Raw genomic sequence first — 15,273 nt, forward strand, 5'->3', positions numbered from 1 at the left:
CACCAATCTAAACAGCATCCACCAAGCTGATACGCTCAGTCCAATGTCAAACACCAGCAGAGCCTCACAACATCCTCTCCTCGCACTAGGGCTGCAGTAGTCGTTGCCCGCTAAACGAGAAACTAATGCCAGACCCGCCAGGCGCAGCCGAGTTGCATGGCCTGGCTTGCTGCAGGACGGTGCGGAGGCGATTGTAGACTAGCAACTGGAGACTTGATCTGGTCTGGCCTGGTCTAGAGTATGGAGTATGCATTCGAGTTGAATTGCTGAATAGGTATCAAGGAGGCCTAGGAGGAGCAGATCGCCGGTTTTCGCTGCGGGTTTTTGTTTACGCGGAAGATTTATTTCTGCCGTGGATTCGGAGGTTCCATAATTCGTGATTTGGTGAGATGGATATCGCGACAGCTACTATTGATGTTGATGTTCATTTGCGGATCTTATATTCGGCCGCCTCCCGTGTTATGTGTGTATTGATGTGTGTAAATCGGCGTGGAACGGAGTACGCGGGCACGGATACGGAATTTTCTCCAGTTTTCTGTATTTTTTATTATGTATTTTGTATTTTACATATATATTTTTTCCATGTTTCTTTTTTTTCTTCAGCTACGTCGACATCTTTTCCTCCCCTGCAGAAAAGGCGAAAGAAGATGGAGATGCCCGAGGCTGCGTTGTACATATCTCTACTCCTTCTCAAACAATTAGTACATTAGTATGCCAGCATTGTTGAGAAAGGTGAACCCCGGGGTACGATACTACAAAATTGTAGATCGACAGTACTTAGCTCGAACTGGGATGAATCCATACTCCGTACATGTTATCAATACCCTAAAACAAAACAGACTGAACATACCTGCAACTGTTATCGAAGTGGCCTGGCCAGTGCGGGCTTTTTTTGCAACTAATATTCCTCACTGCCAGTGTTCAGTCTAGTCTCCGTAACTTCAACTACCTAGTCTCTATAATAGGTGTGTATATGTATTCCATAGTACCCAGTCTTTATACTTCCCCCGCTACCAACACCTGACACTGCATGGCATATAAGCACACCCCTACACCATTTGCATCACCGAACTAGTCAACCTAATAGACTCATTCAGTCTAGAGTAAACATCGTACCCTCGTGCTCGGATCGCTCCTGATGGATCGGCTGCATAATGCATGTAGCAAACTGCTTCGGGGCATGAGAGCTAGCCAAATCATAGACTGGTCCTCGCTCGGGATCTGACCAATCTAGTACATTGATATTCGTACTTCACCACTCTTTCCGGAAGGTGCATTTGTGCGAATAATATTCTTCTTTGGGTGTTGGTTTGAGGAAAGTTTGTTTTTGTCGGCACTTGGGGGTGCCGGCACTTGGTTGGCTGACTCGGATGAAGGTATGGCTGCCAGTGCCATCGTGATAGCCTGAGTACCTACCATACTGGATACTGGTTGTAGTCTAGTATGTAGTATGTCATGATACTAGTACTAGTCGATAGAACGATAGCCATCTACAGCCCTGGAGTACTACGTAGTAGCGTAAACCACCTGCAGTAGGCTTAGGTCGTAGTATACCATTCTCCGACAGTACTTCAGTAGCCTACTACCTAGTACTGATGTATGTTTGCTTCTGATTCAGATGCACAAACTCCGGATATCTACCTAGGTAGATGCTACATAGTACTGCACATCTCGAATGGTGCGCCAAGCCCAAGCTTCTATTTTATCTTCACGGGGATTTTCGTTCCACCCATCATATCTACTCCATTCATTGTTCAAATCTTGCCAGGCATCAATCATCCGAATATCGCCGGCCGATAATACCCGACATTTAGTAACCCCTCCGCATCTCAACTGCCCCAACTTCTCAGCGCAACCCCGCATCAGCCCCCCCCCCACGCGGCATGAGTGGATGTTGAACTATGCAACCAATTCGCGCAAGACAATTAAGGAAAGCAAAACAAGAAGTACGAAGCGAGGAGGCTTTTCGGATGACCCGGTGATCTAATCATGAATCATGAAACGGGGATGCGATGCGATGCGATGAGGTCACGGTCAGACTTTGTGGAAACTCGAATAGCCGGCGATCCCGATACTGGTCGGGTAAGATAATTAAAGGCATTGGTGGGAGGGAGGAGGTCAGAGACGTGGTCGATGTCAAATAGAGTAGCAAATGGAGTGTACGTGTGTAGATGGCTATGCCTACCACTAGGCAAAGATCGCGCAGCAGCCACGGCGTTTGCGCAAGAGATACGCGCAGGGAATGACTGGTCCTTCTGTGCCCGAGAGACAAAAGAGGAAGCAAGAAAGAAACTCTGGAAGGAGACAAAGGCTTGACAGGGGGTGTACTGGGCGCTGGGTCCGATTCAAGTTCTTCGAACCTCGTTTTATCTTGGTGCATATTGCACACCATCTCGGATAAAGCCACCAACAAACAACGACTAACAACAACGACAGCAGCCAACAAAGTAAATTCGGGAAATAAATGCATAATCATTTGTCCAATCGCAATTCATTTAATATACAAACCCCACCAATCGATCAATTACTCTCATCGTCAGAATCGACGTAGCGCTGCCGATACCCACCAAAAGCAGACCCGAACCGAGCGCCGCTCTCACTTCCAGAATCGTTGATATCGAATTCCTCATCGTCAGACACGCCGTGGCGTCGGTATTTACTGTAAATGGCGGACGGGTCGTCTTCCTCGTCTGACGAGGAGAGTTCTTCGTCGGGGTAATCATTGGCAGGATTGTTTTCAGCTAGGACGAATCAGCGATATGTTTAACGAGATAGAAGGAAGGTGGTTGGGGGTAAAAAAGGCAAATATAGACTTGAAACTTACCGTTCGAATCAGCATCCTCACTATCCCACTCTTCCTCGTCATCCTCGATGAAATTCTCCCAATACTCCTCATCCTCGGCCGTAATGACAATGACACCCACACCGGCGCGGGAAGCCTCAAGATCCTTTAACTGTTGATCGGACTCGAGTTCAGCCAATGGGTTCCTAAGCATATCTGTCTCGGCCAGCGGTCGCCGGATATACACATCGTAGACGTAATCATCATCATTGTCATCCACAGCCTGGGCATCCACATTCGCTGAAGCATCTGCCATACCTTTCTCCGTAGGCTGTGTCGGTGCTTGTGCCTGCACCGCCGCACCACGAGGTTCCTTCGGCAACCGCGGCTGGTATTTAGTTGAAGAGGGTGCGGGCGAAGCAAAACGAGAATAATCGGGCTTGGGCGCCGGAGCACGAGCGGGACTAGCCTGAGCACGAGTATCCTCGTGAGAACCATCATCAATCTCCATATCATTCTCTAACTCCAGCGCAACCTTTTCAAACTCCCGCGCCAACCGCTCAGACTCCTCGTCCCAGGACTGAGCTGACTTGGCCCAGGCGGATTTCTCCAACGTCTCCTCGAGATGGGACTTGGCTGCGGAGACGGCTGTTTTGCGTTCCTCGCGCCATTTCTTCTCGGCTTGGTTTACGACTGGTCTTTTGCGCGGCTTGATTGGCGCGTCGTCTGTGACTGCTGATGAGTCTGCGAGAGGATGGTCTCGATCCGCCACAATTCCTTCAGCCTGAGCCTGGGAGTCTCCAACTAAATCCGCAACCATGGACGCCTTTCGCGAATGCTGGTTTCGCTGTAGCTGCTCAACAAGAACGGCGACACCAGGCGAACCCTCGGCACGTCGTTTTTGAACACCGCCCGCACCCCGGAGTCCCAGGGCCGGAGAACTCGTTCTCGAGATCTGGAATCTGCGTACAGAGGCTGCACGACTCGATGGTGTTGCAGCACCGCTTGTCTCTGTTGAAACTGGGCCCGAGCCTGGGGCTGAGCGTGAAACCCGGGGTGTGATAGCCGCTGTTGCTGCCGCATGGCTATACGATGGGCTCGGAGGCGCCGTTGCCGATGGGTGCTGAACATTCGGGAGCAAGTCTGGACGCAGAGCACGCTTGCGCTTCTCATCGGCGTCTTTCTGCGCTGCGGCGCGGCGCTGGGCGTCGCGGATCTCTGCGCCTGGAGACGTAGCCCGGACAGTGGGGACGCCGCTGGATGATGACGATGCTAATGATGAGATGGGCTGATGAGTTGCATTGGCTCGTCTGTTCACGTGCAGGCTGCTCACGGAGCGTGGGCTGCGGAGGAGTCGCTGTGCTGCTGGGTGGGGAGATGCATTGCCATTGCCATTTTCATTTTCATTGTCCAGATCACTGGCTTTGAGTGGAACTCTTTGAAAGACGAAGTCCGTGAAACGGCGCTTCGTTTGGTGGAGGGCTGATTGGATATCTGGGTGGGATGTTAGCTATTGCTGTCTGGGTTGGTTGGGTTTGTGCAATCAATTGGAAGTTTGGGGGTTTGGTTGGATTATGGATGATTGCATTTTGTTAAAAAGTGGATGAGAAGGTAAGAGCCAATGGCTTAAGCATGTTCAAAGTCTGATTGACCTGACCTGGCTTTCCTTGGTGGGGTGTAGATCGTGGGGTCAAAAAAATAACAATCATGGAGAAAGCTGCAGAATGGGCGTATACATACACAACGTCTCGACGGGTTCTTCCTCGCGTCGCCGTTTGATATTGATCTGCTCTGGGGGGAGAGCCATATGGAGGTGGATGGTGGATATATAGGGGATCGGAAATCGGGGATCGAAGCTGGGAGATTGGAAGATGGAGATGTCATTCACGCGAGCTGAGTCAGGTCACGTGATATGTAGATCGGAGATTGAGATGAGATGAGATTGTACTTGGAGAGTTAAAGAGCTAGTCAATGTAGATTAATTGCTTTCTAATCGTATACCGTAAATTGCAGAGGACCACCATTGCGTTGACTCATTTCATTCTTCCCCGGGAGCTTTCCATTATGTAATTACACATCTGCCCGCCCACCCCAATTCAACAACCAGGGGGTGAACAAAAAGACGGGGTATTTTTCACTGGATTGTACCACCCGATGCAACCTGCCCAATGGCAAAAACATTCAATAATGGTTCAAAAAAAGAGAAGTGTCAAGATGACTGAAAAGAGGGACCCGATATCTGGAGACGATGGGAGACATAGCCGGGCAATCACCAAGACCATGCAACTCATCCAGAAAGGGTGGATAGAATAAGACAAAAAGACAAGCCCTTGCCTCCATTGGTTGTGAAATCGGGAAACACGAAGTAAGGAAAGGGAGAAAACATAGCCAGCTAGCAATACAAAGTGGTAACGAAGACCGGGATTAAAGGGGATAGAAGGATCATTGGCGGCGAAGGAGACATGCTTGGACATAACAGGTTAATCCAAAACAATCACAAGAGGTCAAACAAAAAACGACAAGAGAGAAGAAAAGAAAAGGGGGTTAGAAGAGAATGTCGAAGAGTCAGAAAGAGAGGGAGAAAAAATCGAGATATTAAGACCAATACAAGAAACGAAGTCAGATGCAGAGATGGCGTCACGATCAAAATAAACTATATGTAAAAAAGTGATAAAAAAAGAGAAGAAAAAGAAGAAATAAAAAGAAGGGAGAAAATGCCATTAGAGTTCCCCAAGGGTAATGAGTCGAATTATGCATCTTCAGAGAAGAAGCGTGGTGAGGAGGAATGGGCTTATTTGGCGCCAATTTCTTCTTCGGCCCAGCCAGGCAGCGAGTTCTCGTTTTGGATGGCAAGACCGAAGCCCGAGTGGTTCAATCCACCCAGGGCGGACGAGAAGCTAGAAAAGCTGGCCTGAGGCTGATGGGTAGTGCCGGTGCGAATATGACCACTCTGTCCAGAGACAGGACCAAAAGGCTCCTGGGAGAAAGACGGCAGGCTCACAGCACGCGAGTGCGAGGCACGAGGGACGCTCAGGCTACTAGTACTTGCTGTGGCATGGTGGCCAGGACCGGAGCCAGAGCCAACGCTGAGGTAGCCGTTGCCCGAGGGCTTGTGTTGATGCTGGTGGTGCTGATGTTGGTGCTGGTGCTGGTGCTGATGCATTGGTGCCTCCATGCTTCCATTGGAGAGATCGCCGTTGCTAGAGCTGTTGTACAGGGATTGCTGCGGCATCTGGGACTGAGCCTGTAGACTGGCCAAAGCCATCGGGTCATGCAGGCCGTTCTCCTGGTCCTGAGATTGCTGGGACATTTGGTTCAGGTACATAGTCAAGGGGTTGTTCGAGCCCACATTCAGCACACCGGAAGGAGAGGACACGTTCTGTAATGGGTGACGATGTTGTCCGTTCTGAGAACCGTTGGAGCCCGAGGCGGGCGAGAGCGCCGGGCGAGTTGGACTCGACTGGGAGCCAGACTGGCTCAGAGGCTGTTGGAAGCCATTGATGGCGGGTGAAGGGGACTGGGGCCCTTCCAGTCCCTGTCCGTTGCGGCCCTGGGAGTTGGGGTTGTTGCCAGCCTGGCGCGGGGGGGTTACCACAACGATCCTTTCCAAAGTTGATCTTGAATCGGCGGTACTCCTCGCGGTTACGCATTCCCTCGATCGCCTTGATCGCGTTGGCGATGTTGGTAAAGTTGACGAATGCGCAGCTCTTCTCACGTAGAGTGTTCACCAATTCGATCTCCCCGTATTCCGAGAAGTCCTGGCGCAGACGTTCCTCAGTCCAGGCCTCATCCAAGTTTCCAATATAGACATTTCGAGATGCGCCGCCGCTCACTGCGAGTGCAATGGCCGGTGGGAGAGGTCCGGAATGCTTGCCCCATCCGATCTTTAATCGTCGGTTGTGGATCATCAGACCTTGGAGGTTGCTCAGGGCGTAGAAAGAGGCGGCCGAGGTCGGGTCGATGAAGGTAACAAAGCAGATGTGCTTGTCGGGGATATAACGGATATGGTGAAGGAGGCCCCCACGCACGACGTTGCAAATTTCCTCGATGGTGGTCTCTGGGTGGATGTTTCCAAGGTAAATAGTCCGGTTGCCCAAGTTGTTGACGCCGCCAGCCGTGGTCGCAACGGCGGCCGCAGCCACGGATTGCTGGGCCAGCGCGTTTGAAATTAAATCGCGATCGGCCGAGTTCAGAACATGCGCATAGCCCGGCGCGATACCAAGGAACTGCGCTGCGTTCTGTTGCTGGGTCTTGGACACGTAGGCGCATCGATCCTTACCGTAGAAGACGCGCTTGGGGGCTTGCCATTGGGCTTCCTGGGGAAGCTGTGTGACAGCCTTCATGGCATTACTGATCGAGAGGAAGTGAACGAAGCCAATCGCCTTCTCCTTCACGATCTTGACGGTGTCAATGGCACCAAACTTGCCAAGCTCCTCACGCAGGTTATCCTCAGTCGTCTCCTCAGGAAGATTGCCTAGGTAAACATTACGTGATGCACCGGACTGTTGAACCGCCAGGGCGACGGAGGTTGGCACCTGAGAGGGCTTACCCCAACCGACCTTGATGTCGTTCCCCTTGATGGCCAGCTTCTTCAAGATGGCATCGGAATGGAAGTGGGTAGCAGAGCTGCTGTCCAAGAAAGAGATGAAAGCGCAGTTCTTATCGGGGAGCAGGCGCACCGACTCGATCTGGCCGCTGCGCACATGGTTGAGGATTTCCTCCGCGCTGGTCTCCGCCGGGATGTTTCCCAAGTAGACTGTGCGACTGGTCCCGGACAGCATTCCGGGTGTCACCGAAGCCCCCGGGCTGCCCAGGGCCGCGTTGCCGAGGCCGCCCATTCCATTGATTGGAGACTGGGGGCCTCCCAGCAAGTGCGACGCACCCAGTCCATCCGTTGAGATCATTCCGGGGTACATTCCGGGGTTCTGCATACCCTGGGTCGGGCTACCGAGATGGTGGTTCTGGTGGTTCTGCGCGTGTCCATTGGCATTGCCCTGGGGAAAGCCACTAAAGTTGGCAAACTGGGGAGAGGCAAAGGCCGAGGGAGTTCCAGGCTGGAAGGGACTTCCCACGAGCAACTGGGAGGGCAACAGGGGGGGTATAATTCATATCGTAACCGGATGACATGTCGGCGGCTTGGCCAACGGCAGCGGTGTTTATAGCAGGGATATTGGCGCGACGAGCGTTGCGGTTGGAGAAGCCTTGGTTGTGATGGTTGGAGTGATACGCGCCGTGTGAGAAGCCGGTGTCGCCGTTCAAGGAGTATTTGGAGCCGGTGGGAATCAGACGCGAACTGTTGATGCTAGAGGCATCCGAGGTTTGCATGGCGAGGTGAATCTCTCACGCTCAGGGGAGAGAGGAGAGAGGAGTCGGAATCGTCCCAAGATGGGAGAAACCAATCCAGGGGTGAAAATGGATATTATACGAGCGTCGTCCAGGGGACTTGGCCGGGATGCAATGAATATCAAATCACCATTCAGGAGGGACCAGCTTGTTCTCTCTCTTTCTCTTCTCCGCAAACACGACCGAGGTGGAAAAGGGAAGGGGTCCAAGTCGAAGGAAAGCCACGAACTGGAGAAAGAAGGAAAGTTTATTGGAAATTGGTTCAAAAGGGCGCGAGAGCACGCGAGAAAGAAAGGAGTTGAAGATGAAAGAAGGGAGGGGGATGGAGGGGATTTGAACGCACTTTTTCGAGTACTCCGTAGAGTGAAGTCAGATATATACGGGGGGAGGGGGTCCCTGCAAAAGAGAGTGCGGAGCCAAAGAAGAAAAAAGACTATGCAGGGCAAGGAGAAGACATTAGCTGAAACAGGCTAAGTGGAAGAGAGTTGGACCGAACGGTACGAGGCTAAGGCTGAAGAAAAGGGGGAGTGGAGTGGAGGTGGATTGGATCAATAGTATTGGCATTGGATTGGCATGGGAGATTGGAATTGGGGGATGGAATTGGAATTGGGGGAACAACGTAACATACAGTGAGTGACAAGGGTCGGGTTGAGAAAAGAAAGAAAAAAGAGAAGAGAAATGAGAAATGAGAAATGAAGAGTGAGGTGTGAAAGAATGAAACAGTGCAAGGGCGGAATGGAGAAAGGGGAAGGGGAAGTCCAGATCACGTAACCAGAGTATACTACTAGTACACGACAGCATAGTACTAGTATACTAGAGTATACACAGTATACACAGTATTTTAGTATGGGTATACTATATAGTATATACTACTAGTAATAGTACTGTGTACTCCGAGTCCATCTAATAGTATATAGATATTGACCCGTGGTCCTGCGGTTCGTAAACATGCGGACTGGGGTACAAAGCTAGATACTACCAGTACATACCTAGGCAGTAGTATACTTTGAATCTATTTAGTAAAATGCCATAGTCTGATTGGCAAAATAGAACTTGAGCTCTTCAATTTCTCACTCATACTAGTATGACTAGTATAGTACTACTGCTTATACTTGGGCATTGAACTGAAGGGTACCTGAAAGCCGAGTTCGGAGTGGTCACGGTCACGGTCACGGGTCACAGTAGTTGTATACTAGTAGACTTATACCTATGACATGAATGGCAATTCAGTGGCAGTTCCAATGAAATAGAATAAAATCTTACCTACCTAGGTAGGTATCACTCCAGTACTCGTAACTAGTTAACTACTATTTACACTTACAATAGTAGATCTCTGCCTCAGGCATCGCGGGGATCCCGCATCGCGCAAATTTACCCCTCCACATCAACTCTTCCCATTCAAGTTCTCGCTCAATCCGTGTCAGAGGGTACTTAGGGTATGTTTTCTCTCTTAATTGATCCTTCTCCTTGGCTGCACTGCATCCTGCAATGTTATCTTTACTGCTTATCTATCCCCCGATCACCCCCTACCTCCCTGCCCTCCCATGACTCACATCCGATATGCACTAACCATTGAAATTGCGCCCGCAGCTCCTCCCCTTCAACAACACCCTTTCCATTCTCCCCGCCCTTCACACCTCCCTCTACACAATGGCGCCCTCGATCTACATCGATGAGGACGTCGGTCGCGACGACGCGACTGCCACCGGTACCGAGTCCGCCCCGTACAAGACCCTCATCCACGCCTTTGTGCACCACGATCCCACAACCGAGGGCATCCAATACTTGACCCGCAAGTCGCAGACTGACGCCGCCGGCGAAAATGTCGACCCGGCCGCCAAGTTGGAGTGGAAGCCCGCTACCAAGTCCGCCACCAAGAAGGCCACCAACCTGCTGGACCAGCGCAAGAAAAAGGCCGCCAAGGAGCACGAACTCGCCATCCGCGAGAAGGCCGAGTCTGATAAGCGTCAGCAGGTCCTGGAGGATGCGAAGAAGATCTTAATCAAGGAGGACACTTCCCTGCCAGCGCCTGTCCGCATTCGCCTGGACGTCACCGACCCCGCCGTCGTGAAACTGCGCAGCACCGAGTCCGATGTCCCTGGTACCCGTGTCCGCGTCTTGGGTCGTGTGCACCGCATGCGTGCGCAAAAGGGCGTCGTCTTCATTACCCTGACCGACGGCTACGGATACATGCAGTGCATTCTGACCGGCGATATGGTCAAGACCTACGACGTGATGACCCTCACCCTGGAGACCTCCATGTCCATTCACGGTGAGATGCGCGCTGTCCCCGCCGGTGCCCACGCTCCCAACGACCGCGAGCTGCACGCCGACTTCTTCACTATCATCGGCCGCGCTGCCGGTGACAAGGAGGCTATCACCACCCGCGTGGCTAAGGATGCCGACCCTCAGACTCTCCTCGACAACCGCCACCTCGTCCTGCGCGGCGAGACTTCCTCCGCCGTGATGAAGGTCCGCGCCGCTACTTTGCGCGCCTTCCGCAAGGCCTTTGAGCAGAACCGCCTGCTGGAGGTGACTCCCCCAGCCATGGTCCAGACACAGGTTGAGGGTGGTAGCACTCTCTTCGGCTTCGACTACTACGGTGAGAACGCCTACCTGACCCAGTCGTCGCAGCTATACCTGGAAACCTGTCTCCCATCTCTAGGTGACGTCTTCTGCGTGTGCCCATCCTTCCGCGCCGAGAAGTCCCTGACCCGCCGCCATCTGTCGGAATACACTCACATCGAAGCCGAGCTGGACTTCATCACCTTCAACGACCTGCTGGCTCACGTCGAGGAGGTCATCTGCCGCGTCATCGACAACATCTTCGCCGAGCCCGAGATCGCCGCTCTCATCCACAAGATGAACCCTGATTTCAAGAAGCCTAGCCGCCCCTTCCGTCGCATGAAGTATGCCGATGCGATCGACTGGCTCGTCGAGCACGATATCCCCAACGAAGAAGGTGAACCGCACAAGTTCGGCGATGATATCGCCGAGGCTGCCGAGCGCAGAATGACTGATATTATCAACACCCCCATCTTCCTTACCCACTTCCCCGCCGAGATCAAGGCCTTCTACATGAAGAAGGATGCCGAGGATCTCCGCGTCACTGAGAGTGTCGATGTCCTTATGCCCGGTGTTGGTGAGATCGTTGGTGGTTCCATGCGTATGGATGATTGGGATGAGTTGATGACTGCTTATAAGCGTGAGGGCATGGACCCCAGCCCTTACTACTGGTACACTGACCAGCGCAAGTGAGTTTCACCTTCCTCGTTTTTGTTGCTTTCATTTCGTCTTTCATTTACTAATCTATCTATCTACTTTAGGTACGGTACCTCCCCCCCACGGTGGCTACGGTCTGGGTTTGGAGCGATTCCTCGCCTGGTTGTGTGCCCGCTACACGGTCCGCGATTGCTCGCTGTACCCCCGTTTTACCGGCCGTTGCACCCCATAGATGGGATGGAATGTATTTCTCTTCCCTTGCTTTTTGAAGCGAGTTGTCAAGTTGGTTGACGGGTTTGAAGAAAAAAAAGATAAGAATGATATGTTTGTGATGATGGTTGCATGGCTATATGAATGTGTGAATGGAATTGAATGGATTGCATGGAATGCAGATATATTCATCATGATGTTTCTGCCAGACGGCTTTTGATAAAAGTAGATCCTTGAATGGAAGTTTTTGATTGTCTTGGCGCATTCAACTTATATGAGTAGTTACTATCTGATTCGCCTTCCTTCCGGGCTGTTGCTGTTGGTTGTGCAGTGTCCTTCAAGTTCGATTTAGGGTCTTGTTGTAGAGCCTGGAATCGACCCTTGGAACTTGAAGGGGCGTGGTACTCGTTGACAATCATTCAAGTCCGCCTTTATACTATCCGTCGAGCCCTAACTTGAAGTCTGTCATGAATGTGCTAAGGTTTGCTCTTCCACGCTTGGTTATTTAAGCCCTTGTGTGCGCAGGACTTCGTTCCTATGCCAATTATATCTGCCTGGCCTGAAAATGACGCCGCCGTATATTCCCACTCTTTGCCCCGTCCAGTGCTCGAGATCCAATGAGCTCAACTACTAGACGTCCCATACCAGCAGGGGGGGTATCAAGTCTCACGCATTCCGATACTTGGGCCGTTGCAATCTTCTTGCCATGTACTGCGGGAATGCCGGTACATACGCCCCGATACTGGGATATATGACTTAGCTGGAGATGTAGTTTCCGGTCGAGGCTTGTTGTGCTTGCTCCGGGTGTTTGTAATTTACGTTTTGCGTCGTCTTGGTCTGGATCGGGGCTTGCGTGGCTCGTTATCGTGGTCAATGTTAGGTCATGGGGAGGATTCTACTGGGTCTCAGGGAAATCGTAGAAGGGGTATCGAGTGTGTTGTTCTTGATGGCGTGGCGTGATCGTGATCGTGTATGGTCCTTGTCTTTGGATCGTTTCACTCGGTGTCGGTGGGTTTTCTCTGAAATCGTGAGTCTGGTTGATTCTTCGCGTAGAGGGTTCGTTTCATCAATACTGTTGCTGGGACCGTTGAAGTGGCATCTGCTGCCTTGGGCGATGGATGGTCTTTTGAAACCGACTCACTGGTGTTAGGCTTTGGGTGCTCCTGAGTTGAATGGTCGTGATTCGTGTCTTTGAAGTTGCTCTCCTCAACGGACCCGGGGTGTCATTGAGGATATAGCTGGTTATTGGTGCTGGGGTTGTTTGGAACTTGACTGTATTGGTGATGCGTGAGTCATGATGAGTCGGTTCAACGAGGCTGGGTAATGATGAGTGAGTGCTGTGGAGGTGAAGTTGTTGACCCTGATGGTTGTATGCCACGCGAGTTCTAGAGGTTCTGTAGAAAGAGTAGTGAGTGGTTCCAAAAGGATTTTGATGAAGTTGAAGTTGAAATTGATGCTGGGAGAGGAGTCTGCAGGGACAGAGAGAGTCGAGGGTCTAGGGACTGAAGGGACTGAAGGCGGGAGAGAGAGGAAAAGAGACTAAGGTGTCGACGCTGTCTCCGCCATCATCTTCTCTGCTGCACTCCTCTTTCTCTTCACTCCTCCTCTCCTTCCTCTCCGTCCTCTCCGTCCTCTCCGATGATGGGATGAACTGGGAAACGAGATGAATGTGTGGTGTATCCTTTGCTGCTGCGTACAGGGGGCCCCAAGGATGGAATGTACCCTGAGAGAACCGGGGTGCTCCACTGGCTGTGAAGCCATTGACCGATGGCCGGAGATAGAATCCGTGAAACCTCATTCGCGCCTCATCGAAGCCAGGTCTGCACGGCTATTCTCTTTTGTTCTTTGTCTTTGTCTTCTTGACTCGACTCGTGACTTAATCTCGATCAGAGAATGTCCCGAAGTTTCAGCTGATCAGCCATGGCTTAGATTGATACCCTGGTGGGCTAGGATGAAGCCCGGCAGAGTGAGATTGTGAGGGACCGAGACAGTCCAATCCAGTCCAACGCGTTGATCCAGTCTGGTTTCTTTTTCCATTTACATCCACGCTGGCCATTGGTCGTGGTACCGGGGGGAAGGTTTGACTCTTTATGACGGTTTATCATTAGCCCCCATTCTTCGAAATAAGGTGTCGCAAGGTTTGAAGTTCGTGTCAGTAACTGTCTCGACCAGACTTGATGCAACACAACAGCTGATCATTTCTGGTTCACTTCGTCATCCCTCCTCATCTTTATTCTTTTTACCATGGCTAATCCCGCCACGCTGCTGATCATGGTTTAATACAACGGGTTAGTACCAAAGGACCCTGGGAAATGATAACAGGGGCGAATTCTCTCCACTTGGGCCTTGCCTTTCGCAGCACATCACATCCCACTGCAAATCATCCCCGTTGTCTGCAGGTCTTTCCCCTCTTCCCTCTTCCCCATTGGGATCTCGACATGGATAGGCAACGACCAATATGATTCTTTGATACTTATTGGGGACATTCTTATTCTTTGCCTTGGGCTTTGTTCTTGGCTTGGGGTGGGGGGTTTTGTCTTTCAGCACCATTACTGCGGCCCTGAGAGCCACTGATGATGACTTGGGGCCAGCCGAGAACCCCAGCCGCCAACGTCTGTCTTTCTATCCACGAGGATGATGCAGTTACCAAGTTCAAATATAGATCATTGTCAATGCTGGGAAACAACAAACAACAAGAGTTATCTCATCTGCCAGCTAAGCACCACCCGAGAAGATGTCATGAAAGCATCAGCTAAATCATTTCACACCCCCGGATCTGTGTTACCATCTTCCCCGACATCATTGTGTTGAAGCGAATGTGTGTCGATCGGCAAAATCGTGCCTTTGGAGACCTGCCATGCCTGATACGTTCTCGATTGTGCTGTCGGGTCGTTTCTTCTCTGCCGGTTCCAAGGGAGAATGGCCGTTCGGGAGCGCGATACCGGACCGGAGAATGCGAGTTTCAAATGGCGTGGCGCGACGCGACGGGTCTACGTACCACCGCCGGAGCGAGTGTTGCGCTGCAAGATTTCCTCGAGGAGTTGGCTGATCTGCTCGTCTGAGGCCCCGGAGCGGATCACTGCGATGACGTGCGAGAACGATGGGTGTTCTGCTTGCCTAATGAATTCTAGCAGGTTTTCCAACATGGTGGAGTAGAAGGCCGCATTTTTGGTGACTGTGCCGCTGTTGCAAGGTTAGCGGGCTGTCAAAGTTCGTTTCTCAGGCCAGCGGCAAATCGGCGAGCCCCTGGTCTGCCCTTTCTCTCTCTCCCTCCGTCCCTCTCCTTCGCAGTCTCTCCCCATCTCCCTCTCTCCCTCAAAAGAGTCGGGTGATGGGAAGAGAAACTCGAAGGGGGTGGGCCTGAGATTGATCGTGTACGATGGTGCTGATGCTTACCTGGGAATACCCTGTGATGAGCCTTGTTGGCCGCCCCTACCTGGGTTCGACGAGCCCTGAGACGCCATACTGTCAGATGGATCGCCGTGGAGGAGTACACACGGTGAACGGGTAGCCTTAGGGGAGAAAAGCCGATGATATTTGTATCACACTGGACGAGGATTTGGGAGCGTTATGGTGATGGTGCTTCCCTGCTGGAACCGGATTGCTGGAGCAAGGCCGTCAGTATGGAAACCCCAGCACCATGAGTGATGAGAAGGAAATGGAGAACAAGGACAGAAGCCAAAGAGGAGAGGAGCAGAGGAGCAGAGGGGCAGAGG

The 15,273-nt window shown here is 51.8% G+C and overlaps 4 protein-coding genes across 4 annotated transcripts; 1 reads left to right on the forward strand and 3 right to left on the reverse strand.

The window, feature by feature from the left end:
* Positions 1-2,520: 2,520 nt before the first annotated feature.
* On the reverse strand, positions 2,521-4,589 carry N7533_012765 (Iwr1 domain-containing protein; the record flags this gene model as incomplete). The annotated part of the gene is made up of 3 exons (XM_057109415.1): positions 2,521-2,741; positions 2,825-4,276; positions 4,523-4,589. 3 exons carry the CDS (start codon positions 4,587-4,589, stop codon positions 2,521-2,523), a joined length of 1,740 nt encoding a protein of 579 aa, XP_056954516.1.
* Positions 4,590-5,573: 984 nt separating this feature from the next.
* N7533_012766 (putative differentiation regulator (Nrd1)) lies at positions 5,574-8,107 on the reverse strand (the record flags this gene model as incomplete). Its single annotated transcript, XM_057109416.1, has 3 exons — positions 5,574-6,254; positions 6,301-7,803; positions 7,862-8,107. The coding sequence occupies 3 exons, from the start codon at positions 8,105-8,107 to the stop codon at positions 5,574-5,576; spliced, it is 2,430 nt and encodes an 809-aa protein (XP_056954517.1).
* A 1,668-nt stretch (positions 8,108-9,775) lies between these two features.
* Positions 9,776-11,383, forward strand: N7533_012767 (asparagine--tRNA ligase DED81; the record flags this gene model as incomplete). Its single annotated transcript, XM_057109417.1, has 1 exon — positions 9,776-11,383. The coding sequence occupies one exon, from the start codon at positions 9,776-9,778 to the stop codon at positions 11,381-11,383; it is 1,608 nt and encodes a 535-aa protein (XP_056954518.1).
* A 3,164-nt stretch (positions 11,384-14,547) lies between these two features.
* N7533_012768 (uncharacterized protein) lies at positions 14,548-15,021 on the reverse strand (the record flags this gene model as incomplete). Its single annotated transcript, XM_057109418.1, has 2 exons — positions 14,548-14,740; positions 14,954-15,021. The coding sequence occupies 2 exons, from the start codon at positions 15,019-15,021 to the stop codon at positions 14,548-14,550; spliced, it is 261 nt and encodes an 86-aa protein (XP_056954519.1).
* Positions 15,022-15,273: the final 252 nt, after the last annotated feature.

The sequence above is a fragment of the Penicillium manginii genome (genome assembly GCF_028828005.1).
Source record: "Penicillium manginii strain IBT 31320 chromosome Unknown utg000009l:1.0-3297300.0:1.0-3298630.0, whole genome shotgun sequence".
Lineage (NCBI taxonomy): Eukaryota > Fungi > Ascomycota > Eurotiomycetes > Eurotiales > Aspergillaceae > Penicillium > Penicillium manginii.